This window comes from Crotalus tigris, unplaced genomic scaffold (genome assembly GCF_016545835.1).
Source record: "Crotalus tigris isolate CLP2741 ecotype Arizona unplaced genomic scaffold, ASM1654583v1 scf7180000018541.849907, whole genome shotgun sequence".
Classification (NCBI taxonomy): domain Eukaryota; kingdom Metazoa; phylum Chordata; class Lepidosauria; order Squamata; family Viperidae; genus Crotalus; species Crotalus tigris.
In genome coordinates, this window is record NW_024097065.1 from 489,366 (window position 1) to 509,395 (window position 20,030).

Here is a 20,030-nt window from a genome sequence, read left to right on the forward strand (position 1 = left end):
CTTGCAATCAGCTCCACCAAACAACTTCCCAATCCTTGCTTTTGTTTAGTACAAAGGGGAGATATTGCCAGTAGTTCAAGTAACAAGAAGAAATCATGAGGAAGAAAAAAGGGGAACTCTTTTTGGTTCTGTAATTCCCAATCCTGAAAGCCATTTCTCATCTCTGTAGAAAGAGACAGAAAAATAAGGGGGAAAAAATCCCTCTTCTTACTCATTACTACACTCATTCTTGTGTAGTAGTAAATAGTGTAGTGTAGTAAAAAATGGGAGGAGTACTATGGGAAGGTTGGGGATGTGGGTGATCAACAATAATTGGTAAAAAGATGAGAATACTTCTCTGATCCAGATCATGGACTTAAAAAAATTTCATCCCCCAAATTTAATTTCTCAACTTTATCATTAAGCATCATTAAGACAGACTAACATCATTTTACCAAGCTAGATTTCCTTTGGATTTAGCCAGTGGATTGGATTGAGGTCAAGCAAATACAAATAGCTTCACACAAAGTCTAAAAGTGAAAAAAATGATGTAGATTTCCTCATACAACACAATGGCTTTATTAGCAGATATTGCCTGCCAACCACTGGAGTAATGATGTTTAAATATCATTAGATTTAGACTTCTCCAGAAGGACAAGTGATATAATCTGGGTATCTTTCTTCTTTTAATATGATATTGATATCCCCTTATCTTCTGACATAGATGTTGTTGTAAAATTATTAAATAATTAAATAATATTATTAAAATTATTTTAATAATTAGGAATTGAAACTGGTTTATTAGCAATGTCTTTCTTTCTTTTTTTAAATTCCTTTAAAAAAAATCAAAGCATTAACAAATGCACACAGCTGTCAAACTGCTATGCTCATGTTTTTAAACAATTCTTACCAGCTTTCTTCCAGATCTCCTCTGGCACATATCCAGAAGCAGGCCTGTGAAGGAATTCCCTATGTGACTCTATAAGAACCAGGGGGAGAATAAGAAAAATAAAACAGTATATTTTAAATAATAGTTAAACAGACTTATGTTTTTCATAATTCATTTAAGGAATTAAAAGTATAACCTGGATTAAAAATGAACAGAGCAATCATGCTTTTATTCCAAAATTCCTTATGAAATATTTGAAACAACTCATTCATTCATTTATGAGTAAGCAACATATATATTTTACATTGCCCCCAACAATCTGGGTCCTCATTTTACCTACCTCGGAAGGATGGAAGGCTGAGTCAACCTTGAGCCGGTGAGGTATGAACCGCTGACCTGCTGAACACAGTCAGCTAAAGTGGCCTGCAGTACTGCACTCTAACTGCTGCGCCACCTCGGCTCCTACTAAATGAATCTGATATAATTGTGTTCTTCACCAATATCCACATTTCTGAAGACCATTTAAGTGACATTCTTCATACGTACGTATGTATGTATGTATGTATGTATGTATGTATGTATGTATATGTATACACGTTAGACAGATTTTTGGAAAAGTAAGAAAAAAAGTACCAATATAACTGAAAATCTATGTTAGGGAAAAACTAGTATTAGTCACTGAAATGCACCCTAAGTTGCATTATTGAAACTTAATAACAGCAAATATTTTTCTTTAACTTACTTCATAATGGATTACTGGATCCCACTGTAAGATATAGAAAGGCAATTTGTGACCACAAACTAAAAATGGCAGTTAAGATTTCTCATTCTAGAAAATGAGGGAAAGTTAATTATAATGGCAACCCTTTAGTTTACAATTGTGGCAAATAAATTGAACATCTATGAGATTGTCTCAACAGTTGTTCTCTACTAAAGAAATCATTATTGCTGGCTAAGTATAAAAGGAATCTGCTTTGTGACTAGTGAATCTTAGGAGAAGACTTACTGCCAATGTAACAATTGTCCTTGCCAGTGCTGTTTGCAGGATCAGGACTACAGAAAACACCCCTAGTCTTTCTGTATCAAGGCTGCACCATCCAACTGTGGCTATGAAAGGATTATTGTTCTTTAGGAAAAGAGCTGCTGGAAACAACTGCCCTTGGTATTTGCAGGATCAGGAGCACCAAAGGCTTATCCAGGTGGAATACCTCTGTATAAAGATTGAATGGCTAGTTCTCTGGCTTTGAAAGGATTATTGCCCATTTCAGGTTTCTTGACAAGAATTTTGGGGGGGGGAAGGGGGTAATTCTCAGATGCTGCTCTTGATACAGCTTGACTAAGTCCATAGATTCACATTCACTGAAGCTAAGTATATTTCCTGCACAGTAGATGCAAATTCCTAAAATGGTTGGTTGCTTTTTGTTAGCATAAAGAGGTAATTCCCTATTTTACCCATTGTATATAATTTGAGAATCCTTCAAGCTGGATCAGACCAGGAAATTGGCTCAACAAGTTTCAATGGAACTATAGTTTATTAGTAACAGAATCTTGAAAGCCTGACCCTCTCTCTTATATTCCAGGAAGTTAGGGTGGAGCCAATTTGAATTTTCTCATGTTTTGTTTCCCAATCTTAAGAGTGTTTTTGTAACCTTCTCTGCATACTTTCTCCAGGTCATCTCTGCATTTCTCTACAGGAAACTTCTTTTTCCTGCTTTTCCCAGTTGCTCTGCCCTGTGATCTTAAAACTGAGTGGATTTAGATTGTTGATAGAACTGGCAAGTCTGCTCTGAGAAATTCTAGCTGTCAATCTAACGTTTGCTCCCTGAAATGGTGGTTTTGCCATTAGTAAACTTGCTGATAAGGGAGTGACCATTAAAATGGTTCTTTTGACATCCCTTAAAGTGGAGAACTCTATTTTCATGTACAAGTATTGGAGAGGAGCTGGGATTATAATTGGGATGAATTTCCAAATGATGCTGGCCTTACTAAATTATGGTTTGCTGGAATGAGTTGATTAGGTATATTGAAAAGAGTGAGGATTGAAGCATGATCAGAAACAACATTTTAAATAGTAACTGGTAAGGAATTACAATTTGGCTGTTACAGTTATTGGAAAGTTTATGGGTTTAGAGATCTCAGTTATGATTCACTTTCTGATGATACAATCTTATGTATCTAATCAGTAGTAGATTCTGGAGTACTGGATTCCTGCATCAAGCAGGGAATTGGATTGTATGATCCAACTCTGGATTTTAAATTGTGCTTGACTCCTTAATGAAATACTTAATCTTGCCTCTTTTGTTCAATGCTATCTTTATCTTTTGCCCTTATAGAAGATTATAAGGTCTGCTCCTTGTACTTTTGCTTATGCATGCTTTCTCGGCTGCTTTTGGACTATTTTGATTTAGATCTGGAGCTTTGTGGAAGTCTTATTTTCTTTTATCTCTTGTGGTTACAGCCTTCAGGCCTAAAGGTTAAAAGACCAGAAGGATGAAATCAGGACTGACATGTTCTTGTGGTGAAAGCTCATGTCCTGAATATATCATGGTTACTGTATTTTTGGGAAATACATTCTTTTTTGCAGCCTTTTTCAGTCTTCTTTTGTAGCTTAAAGCTTAGCTCCATCTGGATTCTATCAAACATGCATTTAATGCTATGCTTTATTCAGTTAAAGGCATATATTTATATTTTATTTCTTATCTTTTTAAATTCTTTAGTAATCTTTTCTATAACTTACATCTTTAGAATGTATCTCTGCTTCTGTAGTTAGGGTTAGGGTTCTTTAAACAAACTTGTTATTCAGCAGAAAGGAATACTTTTCTTGTGTATGTTCAATGTTAACTATATACACCATTGTTTTTAGATCGATCACAAATATTGCCACATCATCATAATCATTATTATCATGGTCATTGTTAATAATATGCACTGATATATTTTGGAGAGAGAGGGTTTCCCTTCCTCTGTGGACATTAAGTGGAATAATCAGCCCAATATGCATAGTCTGTACATCTTTTATCTATAGCTATTTGAAAGAAGACTTCATAAACCTAATCCTGAATAAACCCTAGCTTTATAAACATATGAAGAACAGTTGCAAGAACTGAGTATGTCTAGTTTAATGAAAAGAAGGTGACATAATAGCAGTGTTCCAATATCTGCCACAAAGAAGAGGGGTCAACCTATTGTCCAAAGCACTTGAAGGCAGGACATGAAGCAATGGATGGAAATGAATCAAGGAGAGAAGCAACCTAGAACTAAAGAGAAATTTCCTGACAGAACAATTAATCAGTGGAACGACTTGCCTCTATAAGTTATGAGTGCTCCAATCCTGGAGGCTTTTAAGAAGAGATTGGACAGCAATTTGTCTGAAATAGTATAGGGTTTCCTGCTTGAGTAGGTGATTGAATTAGAAGACATCCAAGGTCCCTTCCAATTCTGTTGTTCTAGGTTTTTTTGTATTATTAATCAGTATATACTTACTAAAATGACCTGGGTCTCCCTCTCTTGCTGTATATTCATGAATATTCTGCAAATGTGTTGAACACTTGCATCTATTTCCTAGTAGGAGGTGATTAAAACTACAGCTAAAAGGCATTTGGCAGAAATAATTACATTAATTCCTACACAAAAGAGGGAAACGCTAAGATTGCCTAATTAGCAGTGGTTAAGGATTTCATTTTGGCCATGATGATCAAGAACCTGTCCTGTTATTTGGCCCGAAACATTCAGTAGGACATATACTATATTTCATATTCAGTTTGAGATGGTGTTGAGAAAGTAGAGGGGTTGGTTGTAACTCTGATGTTACACACAGACACTATTCAGTCAGTTTGCTGTTGGTGGCTGCTATTAACTTTTACATGTGTGTGTGTGTCTGTGTGTGTGTGTTAAAGATCAGTCAAGAGAATCCAATTAAAAGGCTGAATCCAGATGCTTCCTGAATGTACTTGAGGACTTGTCTATCTTATCTATTAGCAATGCCACTGAAACCTTGGTAAATTTGTGCACCATGAAAATATGCAACATAAGGATAGTCCTTGGACTTACAACCATTTATTTAGTGACTGTTCAAAATTACAACTGAAAATTACACTGAAAGAAGTGACTTACAACCAGCCCCTATACTTAAAACTGTCATAGCATTCTCACAGTCATGTGGTAAAAATTTGGGTGCTTAGCAACTAACATGTATTTATGATGTTTGAGACATCCTGGGGTCACATGATCATCACTTGTGACCTTCCCAACTGATTCCCTGAAAGCAAAATAAATTGGAGAAGCCATATTTGCCTAATAACCTGCAGGGATTAGCTTAAGATCATAAAATTCAATATGATTGACTTAACAAACATCCTGCTTAGCAACAGAAATTTTAGTCCCAATTGTGGTCATAAGTTGAGGACAACCTATATCTGATATTACTGCTTCTAAGCCAGTGCTGGGATTCAAATATGTGAACAACTGATTCTCTGTGTGGATGCTGCTTCCGGAAGTCCATTCTGGGCCTGGGCAACAAAAAAATAGTTACTGGTTCTGCTGAAGTAGTGTGAACTGGCTGAATCTATTCCACTATTCTAAGCCCTCTTTTTCTTGAAGCAAGTGGCATCTTTATTTCCAATGTCTCTGGCCACAGAAAGCTGGAGACATTGGAAATATCAATAAAGTGCTATTTAGACTGCTGGGCTGAAAAATGTTTTTAAATGATCCAGGACACTGATCCTATATGACAAAATGAAACCAAGAACAGTTCAGTGTAAAAAAAGTAACACAAACTATTAAAAAACCCCAAAACCATATCAAAACATTTAAAAACTAACTGCTTGCTATTATAAAATATAAAATCCATAACTAGAGTTTAAAATCAATGAAACTATGCTCAGTAATGTAACCTTTGGATGCTAACGGACAGGTAACATTACTAGGAATTATGAAACCCTAGAATAAATATTTTCTGTTAGCCAGAAAAGAGCAGAAGCCATCCAATGCAGCTATAGTTTTCACTACAGAGTGACCTTTTGATATGCTATAAAAACTGGAACAAAATGCTGTATTGATTTGTTTAGGTATGTAACAGTCAAAGCTAAATGGAATTCAGTGATATCATTCACTGGATTGCCAACTAATTGGTTCAATTTCCAGGCACGAAGATCAATCATGCTCATATTCCAACCCATAATTCTTATAGATAATAAAGCCAAGACACTGTTAGAAAGATTAAATCAAGATCTATGAAAGACTTCCACATGGCTTTTAATTTTCTTTTCTGGAGAAGAAAGTATGGTATAATATGTGCTGAAAATAAGAAACATACTTCCATACTTCAACAATAATTTTAAAAATGGATATGATGAAGTTAACCTAGAGGACTTAGTGTTTTCAGAGACAAATATCTCCATAATTCTAGAACAAAGAGTATACAAAGCTTCTAATTTTTTTACACCGTATCACTCATCTAATGAAAGTGTTATAATATTTGAAAATAGAGGATGAAAATGGTCCAGACTTATTCCCTTGAGAATCTTGTTGATGTTTTGCAAAGTGAAGACCATTATATTTTGTTTGCTGGCTGAAATAATAAATATTTTACAAAAAGAGTGTCCCTCTTTCATTATTAATATACCATTCCTAAAAATATGTGCATAGCCTGGAATAAGATAGCTTTATCTGGAACCATTCCAGATCTATTTTATATGTGTTATGTCAACTGAGATGTTATCAGTCAGTCTGTATCACTTTTTCCAAATTTCAAAGTCCTCAACCATCACTTCATTCCATCACATTTTTTACTATTCTGAGGTTATTTATTTCCATGTTATGTCTACTTTTCCTCCAAGAATTCATAGTATCATACGTAGCATCATTTCCTCTATTTTTTGCCCCATAATAATCTGTCAAGTAGGCTAGCCAGAGAGAACTTAATAAAAGGAATTTGTATTTATTTCAATTTGTTATTTCTATGCACCTTTCTCTAATTTATTGTTTTGTATACAACTTTCCCTAGCATATTTTTGTGCATAATTTTTGAATTGGAACTGCATAGCTGGTTTCAGAGAAGTGTACAATCCAAATCACACATTAGTTTAGCATGAGCAAATTAGGTATACCGTTTTAATCACACTTGTTATTTTACAGTATATGATTAAGATAACTTAGCATCTCTGGTGGATGATCTTTATTCTTTGGTACTTGGGAGAAATAATGTATTTTGCTCAGATTTTTTTGGTACTACTTTTAGCAATTCTTGATGCGGAGAAAATGAAATATTGATGCAGCAAATTAAACAGAAGATGGCATCTGTGCCAAGCTATACCTTGCTGTTTCTCTAATCCAGGGTGTCAAACTGCCGGCCCGCAGGCTGGATGTGTCATGGCGAAACTGTGCCCACCCGATTGCCAGCAATGGAAAAAAAGTTGTCTCGTGACGTTGCGATTTTGACACCCTGGCTCTAATCAGTGATGATGTTTGTTCTGTGATCTTGAAGTCAACATGATATTTTAGAGAAGTGGGTCTAATGTATTTAACATGTACACGAAACTGTTGGGATAGAGCTTCTGAAGAAGTCAAAGACTGTCATATTGGTACATGACATTTACCTATGTTGGATATTTCCTTGTTTTCAATCCTAGCATTGTAGCCTAATCTTGACTCTGACTTATAGGAAGTTAATGATCCCTCCCAACTGCATGACTCTCTCTATACTCTTATTCACTTAATTCATAGTACCAGAAACCATACAGATTCTACAAAAAAAGATTTGTAGCATACATTCAAGACATTTCTTAGAAATAATTATTTAACCAGATTTGTAAATCAAATAATATCAGATAACCTACATTTTACCTACTTTGTCCAAAAGAATTTCAGAGTATTCTGTCAAATGCTTTGTTGTAATCAACACTGATTCTATCAAAAGAGATATAGTTGATTAATTCTTACAAACAGCCCTTGTATCTCATAATCAATTATCTTTTTCTAGATGTGAGCTAGCTAATTTATATTCTGTTTTAAAATTTTGTCCAATATCAACAAAAATTTCTTGGATCCATTCTTTTAATTTTTTTTTAAAGTGATAAATTTGTACCTATTCTATTTCTTGAAAATAGGTGGTGGCTTTGAAACAACCCTGACAAAATTCTTCTGTACCTGAAATATAGCTTTTTATTAACAGAACAGTAAAAGCATCACTTGGATATTAAGTTTTACTTTGCAAGTGATAATAGGTTAATCACTTTTAGAGAATGAAAGGAACTCATTGATTTTTTTTCTAACTACTAGATCAATACGTATCAATTCAGAGCTATAAGAAAACAGAAAACCATAACAGCAAAATGAAATATGCCTCAAACTACGATGGATTTGGTATACCATATCCAGTGAATACCATTAACCAATTATTTTACTCAGTTCGCAAGATCCTTACAAATTAAGATGACATATCCTATTGTCAAAGTAATATAAAGCAGCTTAATCAACCTCGAGCACAGGAAAGTCTATAATCCTGTTAATAGGAGGTACTTTGGAATTCAGCAAATCATATGGGAATTCGATGCAATAGAAATCACCAGTATTGTAAGCATGGAAAGAGAAAATGCAGATTGACAGCTAAAACAAACTAACAGTTTGATAAAAGAAACTCTAACTTGTTATATTTATCCCAATTCCTGGAGCTTTTTCATAGGAAAATTTCATATTTGCATAACTATCATTAGGAAATTATTACATTGGGATAAGATGGAAGTAATGGGGGAATTTTTTGAACAATAGTAAAAAATGCAGCTAGAACTTGGATTCTCATTTAAATTTTGCATTTGGTCTATCTGACCTTGTAAAGTATGAGGTAAGAATAATCAACAGTCTTGGAACATACAAAATGGCATTTGATGTAAGGTTAGCTAAGGAGCTGCATTGTCTCTCTCTTATCCAAAGATCACATTTGGACAGTGATGATGCTTGCTTTTCATCAGTTATGAAAAATGTCAACAAATGAAACTGAGATAGATCTGACATAGAAGTAAGCCACCTTATGTCAGGCTCCAAACCAAGAAAGAAGACTCATGGTGGTTCTTCCCAAATGAATTCTTTATTGTTTCACATCTACAGACAAAACCTTGCCAGACTAAGAACTCTACTATCTGTATCTACAATATACTCGTGAACTATTAGGTAGAGGTTGTCTTCACCCCTTTTTCTCTCCCACATAATATCTAGACTGAGTTGCATCTTATATTTCTGGAATATACCTCCTCCCTCCTGCAAATCCACCTCTTTCCTACATTCCATCACACCGTGTTGTGTTTTCATTCTTGGGTAGCCTTTAATGAAATTGGGCCTAAAATACATCAATCTAGCACTTATTTACAAGTCTAGAAAAAAAATATAAATGAAGTACTTCCTTAATCACAAAAGGTACCTTGTTCTTTTTAAAGAAGTATGGCACATCTTGTGGGCTGTCCTTGAGCAAGTAAATCTGTTTCTTCAACAGAAATTTACACAGTAGGAAAAAAAATCTGTTGCTAGAAATTTCATATGGACAAAACAGGAATAGAGTAGATTTTTTTAAAGTTGTGCAAGGATTCAGTACTGGTGACTGATATAGCAATAGCACTTAAGACTTATATGCCACTTCATAGTGCTTTAGAGCACTCTCTGAGCAGTTTACAGGGTCAATATATTGCCTCCAACAATCTGGGTCATTTAAATGACCTCGAAAGGATGGAAGGCTGAGCTGGTCAGAATCGAATTCCTGACAGTGAGCAGTGAGTTAGCCAGCAATACTGCATTCTAACCATGGCTCAGGATACAGTATATGCATTTTAACCATTTAAATAAATCATCCAGTCATTGTTCAAGTTCTGTCCTAGAAACCAGCAAGAGGTAGGAGGCATGGCTCTTTTATGGACTATATCAGTGGTTCTCAACCTTTTTATACCGGCGACCCCGGTCATAAGGCGCACATGCATAGTGGCGCCCCATGCGTGCCGCCCCCCCATGTGCGGCGCGCATGTGCGGTGCCGCCCTCATGTGCGGTGCGCATGCGCAGCGTCGCCAGCTGAGGAAAAAAATGGCGGATCGCGTTGTTTGGCGACCCCCGTGAAATGGTCGTTCGACCCCAAATGGGGTCGCGACCCACAGGTTGAGAACCGCTGGACTATATCTTTCCCAAGTAGATAGTCCATGCAACTCTAGCTAAGAAAGTAAAGATACCCATCTGAAGTATTGTGTATTTGGGATTTTATAGAAACCTTCACTGACAGTGTACTTTATGTGATATATTAAATGGAATTCCTTGTTAAGAAGATGAAAATTAAATATTGTTCAAAATATAATTCAGGTAGTCCTTGACTTACAATTTTTTTTTTAGAAATCATTCAAAGTTACAAAGGACCTCCCTAGGGGTATGTACAACCTGGTTCTGAAATTCAAATGGCTATCCCCTCAATCATGTGATCGATTTTTTAGCTCTCAGCAACTGGCCAGCATTTACAGCCATTTGCAGCATCCCATGGTCATATGACCATGTTTTATAGCAAAATCAGATCATTGCAAACCACTAATGACTGTACTGTTCACTTACTGATTGCCACAAAAAAAATAAGTGGTAAAATCGGGTCAGTCATGTGGATGACCCAATTTATGACTGTCACAACTTACAATCATGATGGCAAGTTCCATTATGATCGTAAATTGAAGGCTACCTATATATCCTTCTGCAAAATAAATAATAAAATAAATTATTTACATGTAATTTTACAGGTACAGTACATATCCTATCAAGTGGATAAATAATGTGAAACTTGTCTGATATTTCTATACATATACGAATTGTTCAAGACTAAGGCAATTTTACTCATCTATCTATCTCCCAAAAATAATGCAAATAACATTACAATTATTGATTCTTATCATTGCAACAGTATAGAAAAGTAATAAATCAATAAAATATGTTTTTTGGGGAGGGGTATTTTAAACTGTGACTCTGTGCTAATGCTATTTCTTTCAACCACAGTTCTCCAAGGTCTCAGGCAGAGATACTGTATATCTCAACAGTATCTCTGTTGAGATATACTCATAAATTAGTTTTAACTGTAGATGCCCAAAATATGTTTTTTGGGGAGGGGTATTTTAAACTGTGACTCTGTGCTAATGCTATTTCTTTCAACCACAGTTCTCCAAGGTCTCAGGCAGAGATACTGTATATCTCAACAGTATCTCTGTTGAGATATACTCATAAATTAGTTTTAACTGTAGATGCCCAAAATTCAGCATGCATCTGCTACAGCACCTTATCACACACCATTTCTTATTATTAGAAAGGTTATAAGCCAGTGTAGCGACTAGCATATGTATGCTTGCTATTTCACCTGGTGCAAAGGTTGCAGATAATTTTGTATTAAAGCCATTATTATAAACTTGAAAATGGATAGATTATAGATATAATTGAAACTGATCTACAGAATGGGTACCGATATAAATCATAAAGTGGTGAGGGGGAGACACAAAAGCATAACAGATGGCCCTCTTCTCCTCCATTCATAGCTACTGGAGATGACAAGCTGGTAATTTTTACTGGGTGGTTTAGCTCATTAAAAATGACAAAGGGGATTTGTGACATTTACAACATACAGAAAAATGCAGTGTTTGTTCTTTGGGATACAATATTTTTAAAAACATGCCATTAAGTGTGGGATAGCACCTATATTGATGAAGTTTTTATCTTGCCTTATATGCAACTCATCAATTGTTGACTGTTTTCCTTATGAACTAGAAACACACAAACATGATATTGTTCTCCTTTTACTAAATTCTATAATTTATAAGACAATCTACTTCATTTTTGTCATACTTTGTTTCAAAGAGAAGTTGCAAGTTAAAGACATGTGCTTGAAAGGTTTTTAATATTCTGTACTTTCAAGAAATATCAATGTAGAATCAGAACACCAGTTCTTTTGTGCATCAAGTTATGATGATTTACTAGCCTTTTCTTTTCTTACCCCTAGAGAATTCCTATAGCTTAATTCAAGTGAATGCATAGAGTTAAATATCGTATTTCAATAATCCTCCATCCTCTTTTTAATGTGTTATTTTAATTAAAGATAACCATTTTATAGCTACAAAATTGTAATTTGATGATGATGATGATGATGATGTTGGGAGGGACCTTGGAGGTCATCTAGTCCAACCTTCTGCTCAGGCAGGAAACCCGATGTCAACGCTGCAAATATTATATATTCTTGCTTTTGACAATATGTAGAATTGTCTGGTAATTATGGGGTTAATACAGAGAAGGGGGGCTGGGGGTAAAGCCCAGGAAAGAAAGAGGAAGAAAACATTTGACATTCATACTAATTGGATAATGTGAGATATGACAGCTAAGTTAGGGAGGGAACATGCTGATAATTTAACTGCTCAGAGGAAGAGAACTTAGCATCCCTCTGTTGTGCCTGTGCCGACACTTTGTAACAATAAAAGACTTTTAGGAAAATAAATGCCTGGAAGTTCTTTGGAATGTTTCATTAGCCGGAACCACAACACCCTATACCATTTCAGACAAATGGTTGTCCAGTTTCTTCCTAAAAACTTCCAATGTTGAAGCATTCACAGCTTCTAGAGGCAGGTTGTTCCACTGATTAATTGTTCTAACTGTCAGGAAATTCCTCCTTAGTTCTAGGTTGCTTCTCTCCTAGATTAGTTTCTATCCGTTGCTTCTTGTCCTGCCTTCAGATGCTTTGGAGAATAGCTTGACTCCCTCTTCTTTGTGGCAACCCCTGAGATATTGGAACACTGCTATCATGTCACCCTAGTCCTTCTCGTCATAAAACTAGACATACCCAAATGACCAAGATTAAAAAAGAAAGATGCAAGTTCATTAACACAGCAACATAAAAGTGTTCAAAGATGTTTCTGAATGTTTAAGACACCATACCTAAAGGGATGGGATCAGGGTTCACTGGACTCTGCTGCCTGGAATGATTGCTACCGTTGCCTTTTTTTAAATCTTCTGCATCGCTGTACCGCCGTATCCAGTAATTAAGTTCTTCCCGATCAGCTTCTTGACATCGCCGTAGCACAGTGAGAGATCGCCTTGTTTTTTCTACCATGTCCATGATGCAGTTTAAGAGCTAGATGTCAAAAAGGGAAAGGGAATGATGAAACATTAATGTTTATTTGATGTATATTCTGCCCGTAAGATCCAGATTCCATAGAGCAGGATTACACTTCAGTGGTCCTCTGCATAAAAGAGCCAAATGGACTCCCACCATCCACTACTGTCATATTTTCCAATAGGACATGCTACTTAAGTTTCACCACTGACTACCACACAAACAGACTGCATTTTCTAGGTGAACTGTAGTGCTGCTGAATGAGAACTAAGCTGGCTCACAGTTCCACTCTGTCTGGGTGGCTGATTATGTTTGATTACCCAGAACACAGTTTCCAATCTGACATTAACAAAGCAGTACAGTGGATTTCATCCAATTTAATTTGGTGGTCAGCCAGCACAGAGCACGTCCAACTGTTAGTCCAGGTCATTTCCCATTCAGAAGGGCCATTAGCAATATTTACTGGGGGTGGAGTGAGGACGGGTGAAAGAAGCCTCTGCTACTGCTGTTGCAGAAGTACTGCATCTGTTATAGCATCTACTATACAGGGGTCAATGGTGAAGTTAGCTAGGAGTTCCAAATTCTTTTGCAGTAATGACAATGTTGAGAAGTTGTAGGACAGAAACACTGGCATAAATGGAGATATGAAGGATAAAGGTGCCACACAGCTACTGCTGTGTGCTCTGAACCTTCTTCCTCCCAATGCTGTCTTAGGGATCTATTTCCAATTTCTATTTTTCTAATCAGGTGTGCAAAGGAAATAAAGCACTCAACCCGTGGACACTCTGATTTTTTTATTTCCAAAGAATGTGCAGGAGGGCTATCTCTTATACATAAAGCTCCCACTCTTCTTTAAGCATATTAGTTACCATTTATTTTTAAATAAGATCTGGAGGAAAGGAAATCCTAACACCCAGACTCAATATTTTTGGCCATTCTCCAGCCATGGCAGATCCTTATACTATGTTTACTACTGGTTTTCAAAGGAACCTTCAACAATTTAAATGTTGTATGCTACAAATATTTGTTTTCATGCTGATTCTGTAAAAACTGCTGGGCTCATTTATCATGGGCTGGCTCAGGGAAATAGTTTTAAGGATAAGGGATAATTTGAGTCCAGTTATTTTAGATCCAGTTGGACATCTTAATGACTGTTTCAGGAACTGCAATTCAAAATAGCATTCACCTGATTGCCAAGCAGAGTTCATTCCACATAATGTAAATAATAATATTTTTTTAAGTATGTCATCATGAACTTTACAAAATTTCAGTGATATATCATGTGAAAATGGGAAGCATCGCTTCAGTGAGTTCAAAATAATTGACATTTAAATTGGCATTTTTGATCTTGTAACCATAAATAACATTTCCCCCCCCCCTCTCTCTCTCTCTCTCTATATATATATATATATATATATATATATATATATATATATATATATAGAGAGAGAGAGAGAGAGAGAGAGAGAGAGGTATAGAGATAGATAGATAGATAGATAGATAGATAGATAGATAGATAGATAGATCAGTTCACACATAATGATGAATCCTGTTTTCTAACTTCATGAGTTTTTTCTTGTCTTTGTGCTAATATAACAGAGATAGGACCACTCCAATCTATAATCATGTATAGGATTAGGCTGCAAATTTTCATAATCTATGGACAAAGTTATTAAGCATTTTTCACTAATTTTAAACTTAAAAGTTGTGATGTATATACTACTGAACAGAATACAGACATTCCTTACATGGTCAAGGTGTTTCCATTCTTCAGCCCATTCTCTATCTGTTAGTCTATGATCAATCATTTCTTCTTGTCGTGTCCCATGCAACCCTGCCAGAAAAAGCATGAAGTATTTCATATGAATAACATGAAGGAGTCATCTAATAATAGCTTTCTATTCAGCCTATGGCTATAAATATATGCAATAATAATATTGCTTGGTTAGGGCCATCGCGTGGTACAAGTAGTCCTTTATTTACAACCACAACTGGGACTGAAATTTATGTCATAAATTACTGCAGGGCTAGGTCAAGGTGGACCTAATTTTATGACAATTTTTGGGTGAATCACACAGTCATTAAGCAAACCGATCTTCCTCAAATGGATATTTTTGGCTGAAAATTGGCAAAAAAGGTCATAAATTACAATCCTGTGACCCAAGGATGCTGCAGCCTGTAGTAAAATCTGCCAAACACAGAACTGGGACCACATGACTGCTGGGATACTGCAATGATTGTAAGTGCGAGAACAGGCTGTCATAACTTGGAACCATCGTTAAATGGTTGTAAATAAAACAACTACCTGATTCTCATGTTTGTTTCAGGGATCAAGTAAATCTACAGACTTAAAAATGGAAACAAAATCATAGGCCCCAAGTTGTAAAGATGCTTAGAATCAGCAATAAGATTTTCAGATAAGTAGAAAACAAATAACCAAGGATCCCTTTCTAAGTCCCTGATTGCCAGATCAACAGCCAGGACAGAGGAACATCATTAAACATAAAGGCAAGGTAATCTAATCTCCTAATCTAACCAACATTCAAAAAGAAATAGGGAAAATAAGGATAAGAAGAATTATTTTGGTTAAGGGATTTGAAGTTTTTTCCTTTATCTATTCAAAGCAGCTTACATATATAATGAAATATATCCCACAAAAGCCAACCAAAACAATTCACTAACAAGCATATAGATTTCTTTTGATCCATAAAAGAGTCATTACAAAACAACAGGAAAAAAATGTACAAAATGAAGACAGACCTCTTTATTTCTATAAGAAAAGTATTCCATTTTGTAGGGTAGAAAAGGCAAGCTCCTGACCAACAGCATTATGATCTGACATAATGAGGCTAAAGCTTCATTGTTCACTCAATAACTAGCACACTGACTGATATATGAAAACTTGTACTGTCATGTAGGCCCCACACTTAATTGGATGAGCCCTACACTAAATGAGGAGACAATGCAGTTCATGAATGGGTATCTTCAGGCAAGCACTGGGATTGAAATAATAACTGAAGTGTAGAGGTATGGAGGCTGAAGCCCAGTTAAAAGAAAGAACTTGGCTTACCCATAGGTCTGTTTCTGTCCCTGAGGTCCCTGTGGTTGGGGTGTCTGTAGGAGTCCCTGTAGTGGTGGGCAATGGCCATATCATCCAAACGGTAATGCTGAGGTGGAGGCGGAGTAGGGTGAGGCAGACCATTAGGCTGGTAAGACAAGCTGTTATTTGGACTGTACCGCTGGCCTGGGCTAATAGTGCACGGCCGCTTGCTTGGATGCTCTGAGTGCAAAGGCTCTCTGTCAAAGCCATTTTCTTTGGTTCTAGGAAAAAAAAGATACAAATGTTTGATTAAGGAGTTTTTCCAAGCCATGAGGCAGTGCTGCTGCACAAACTTTATTATTTTGCCTTCCCCAAACTCACCCCCCCAGAAGTAGGGAGCTAAAGTCCTTTGGGATTGGGCGGCATATAAATATTTGTAAATAAATATATAAATAAATAAACATATGTGGAGGGTGTCAGCTTGGAAAAACTGCAGTACAGGTAGTCCTTGACTTATAGTGGTTCACTTAGTGACCACTCAAAGTTATGGCGGCATTGAAAAAAAATGACTTATGATCATTTTTCTATACTTATGACCTTTGCAGCATCCCCATGGTCACATGATTTATATTTGGCTGCTTGACAACTGACTCACATTTATGACGGTTGCAGTGTCCCAGGGTCATGTGATCACCTTTTGCAACCTTCTGGCAAGCAAAGTCAAGGGGGAAACCAAATTCACTCGACAACCATATTATTAATTTAACAACTGCAGTGATTCACTTAACAAACGTAGCCCAAAAAAGTTGCAAAATGGGGCAAATTTTCATTTAGCAACATAAATTTTGGGCTCAATTGTGGTCATAAATTGAAGATTACCTGTAGATTATTTACTACCGATACTAATTTTAGATTCAACTCAAAATATATTCAGTTTAGTTTGAGTGCCCTGTTGGAAGAAAGGCAAATATAAATTGTATACATGAATAAATGAACGAATAGTGTTTGCAATAGAAACAACTCATAGAGAGATAGCAGTCCTATATTTGTTACTTTAACCAAATGTCTTATTATTTTTGCTTTCTGTTGCTCAGTGTAATGTATCTTTTGATTTAGTTTCTTGCTAATCCTGCAATGAGAACCTGTTTAGTGTAAGTCACTCATTCAGTGCCTTCAAACCATTATTAAACAATTTGTCTTGCTTTGATTTTCTTGGTATAAGAGGGAAGAGGAAGAGGGAAAAACAATTGGGCTTTCAAGAGTCTGTTATTTATAACCTTTATCAACAGAGTTCTAATATTTCTTGCAAGTTTGATCCCGACCTTGCCCGGATGATAATGTAAGTGAAAGCATGGGAAAAGCACATAGTAGAAAGTAGCCACCAGATCATTTGTAGGTTGGACATTCTTAACCCAAGAACTGCCTGTATAATCATTTTTAATATAAAAACCTTGGCAAATCAGGAAAAATCTGTTTATTTCTATATCTATAGTATACATCAAGGAACCAGGATTCTGCATGGTCTTGTGTTTACATTTCAAATATTTATGGATGCATTTTAGAAACTCCATACTCAAAAGACCACTTGTAAATATCTATGTTTGTGTAGTAGCAATTAAAGCAGAGATTGAAATGAGGTTTTTTTTTTCAACATGGAGGGACAGACAAAGCAAAAGTAGAGTTGAAAGAAAAATGTTACAACTGTACATAACTGTACTTTTGAGACAATCAGACTAATTTTTCAAATTGGATCCTTTCAAACAAAATGAGAACCTTTTGCAAAAGCACATTGATCACTTTCTGTACTTTTTAAAATTTATTGCATGAGATTGCTAATATATAGAAAATGATCTTTCTTCTTTGATAAGCCTACCAATGGTAATAGAAATGCTCAAAAACACTTATCTACTTATAAGGAAAATAAAATCTTAGTTTTATGACAGAAGATACAAAATGTTAAAACTGTATATTTTATTGGATTGTTTTGGAGAGGTGGAGCAACCAACTGAAAAATTGGCACTGGCTTATAAAGCTGTAATGCAAATATTTTTGACAAGAGTTTAGAAGTAGGGAAACATATCTGAATCTTAACATTTAAGTGACTGTTTTGATCTGTGTATTCCATTTAAATTGGTTCAATAAAATAACAGAATCATGAAGTTGGAAGGTCATTATTACAACACCTCGCTTGAAGTAGGATCTACTATAGCATTTAATACAGATGATTATCCAGCCTCTGTATGAAGACTGCCAATGAAGAAATGTATCACTTTATAAGGCAGAGGTCCCCAACCTTTTGGGCACCAGGGACCGGTTCCGTGGAGAGAGCTTTCCCACGGACCGGAGGGTGTATTGTTTTGTGTGCTGCCTGCATCCCATGGATGGGGCTTTGCTTGTTTGTGTGGACTGGTACTGGTCCACGGACCAGGGGTTGGGGACCCGTTATAAGGAAATCCATTCAATTATTTTACCAACATCAAATTCTTTCTAATATCTAGCTGAAATCGACTTCTCTGTATTTTCAGCTATTGGTTCTAGTCCTCTTTTCTCAGACAACAGAGAACACATAACAAGACACGTTCCCTCTTTACATGACAACTTTTAGATAACTAAAACCTAGTTCCTTCTAGGATTTGGTTTTGAGTCTCTTCTCTTTATTTGCCATTGTTGATGTTTTGTGATGCCCAGAATCAAATACAGTATTCCAGGTAGGGTCTATCTAAAAAAGAGATGATTGCTTTCCATGAACTGGCCTCCATGTTCCTATTAATACATACCAAAATAACATTTGCTTTTATAGCAACTGCATCACAACTTGTTTACAATATTTAGATTCTTTTCTCATTTTCACATTCCCACCTAGCCCATATTTTACTATGATCAGGGACTGAACTTAAGACTATCTGCAAATAGTACAAGTCTTACATATTCCTGAGCACATACGAGGTTATTTATTTTATTTATTCAATTTTTGTGCTGCCCATATCTCCTTCAAGGTGAATCTTGGTGGCTTACAAGTTTAAGATGAAAAACATGACATGCACAATTACCATAACAAAGAACAAAACTTTTAAAAAATGCAAGGGGAAAAGAGGTTATTAGCTACTGGCTGGGCTTGAGGCAGGGAGGTTATATAATGGTCCACAATGCCAAACTAACTGCTCCTGTCTATTAATTTCTAACTAAGAAATTAAGTCTGGTGATAGTTCACTTTAACTCTATTGGAAAAGCTAATGCAGTATAATCTAGCTCCAAAAATTCAAAACCAAAATAATTCCTCCTAATGAGACCTAGAGAGGCAAGGGTCCCCTTCAGAATAAAAGCATATGACATATATTAAAACAAATATAGTATACATAAACGCAGATTTTTAAAAATGCACAAACATGAGCTCTTCATTTTAAAAAACATACATATTTTCTGTACGGTCTGAAAAAAAGAGTCGTATATATACATATATAGATTTATATGCACACATACATATATCTATATCTATTTCTCACTTTGTTTCTAATATACCATGCACAATTACATGCACATATAATATACCATACACAATTATTAAAAATGTGTTGTCTCCTCATGTGTCATTCTCTTCTCTCATTCAGTGACTGATGGCTTCCAGTGTTATTACAGAAACAGATTGATCTTTTTAATGAGCTCATTTAATAGACTCCAAAATCTCACCGTGGCTGCTCATCCATGTCAGACCATATGCACCAAGAAAACATTCACTGAGAGCTCTGCTGTCAGCTGTTTCATAAAGCTTTACATACAGCAGAACAGGGCATATAGCTAAAAAGCAAGAAGATAGAAAATGAATATACAGACAAGATGCTAAAAGTGATAGATAGATAGATAGATAGATAGATAGATAGATAGATAGATAGATAGATAGATAGATAGATAGATAGATAGATAGATAGAGAAAGAAAGAAGTTGTATATATTTGCAGTACTTCAGGCTAATTCTGTGACTGCTAAGAGTTTGATTCTGACCGGTTTAAAGTTGACTCGGT

At 35.8% G+C, this 20,030-nt stretch overlaps 1 protein-coding gene across 5 annotated transcripts in view; it reads right to left on the bottom strand.

Moving 5' to 3' along the window:
* RUNX1T1 (RUNX1 partner transcriptional co-repressor 1) overlaps window positions 1-20,030 on the bottom strand; it is a 175,259-nt gene that overhangs the window by 19,793 nt on the left and 135,436 nt on the right. For all 5 annotated transcript variants that reach the window (XM_039353959.1, XM_039353962.1, XM_039353958.1 and 2 more), the window contains 4 exons: window positions 16,043-16,293; window positions 14,721-14,806; window positions 12,795-12,990; window positions 890-958 (listed from right to left, as the gene is read on the bottom strand). In XM_039353959.1, coding sequence (XP_039209893.1) covers window positions 890-958; window positions 12,795-12,990; window positions 14,721-14,806; window positions 16,043-16,293 — 602 coding nt within the window. The remainder of the gene's footprint in view (window positions 1-889; window positions 959-12,794; window positions 12,991-14,720; window positions 14,807-16,042; window positions 16,294-20,030) is intronic.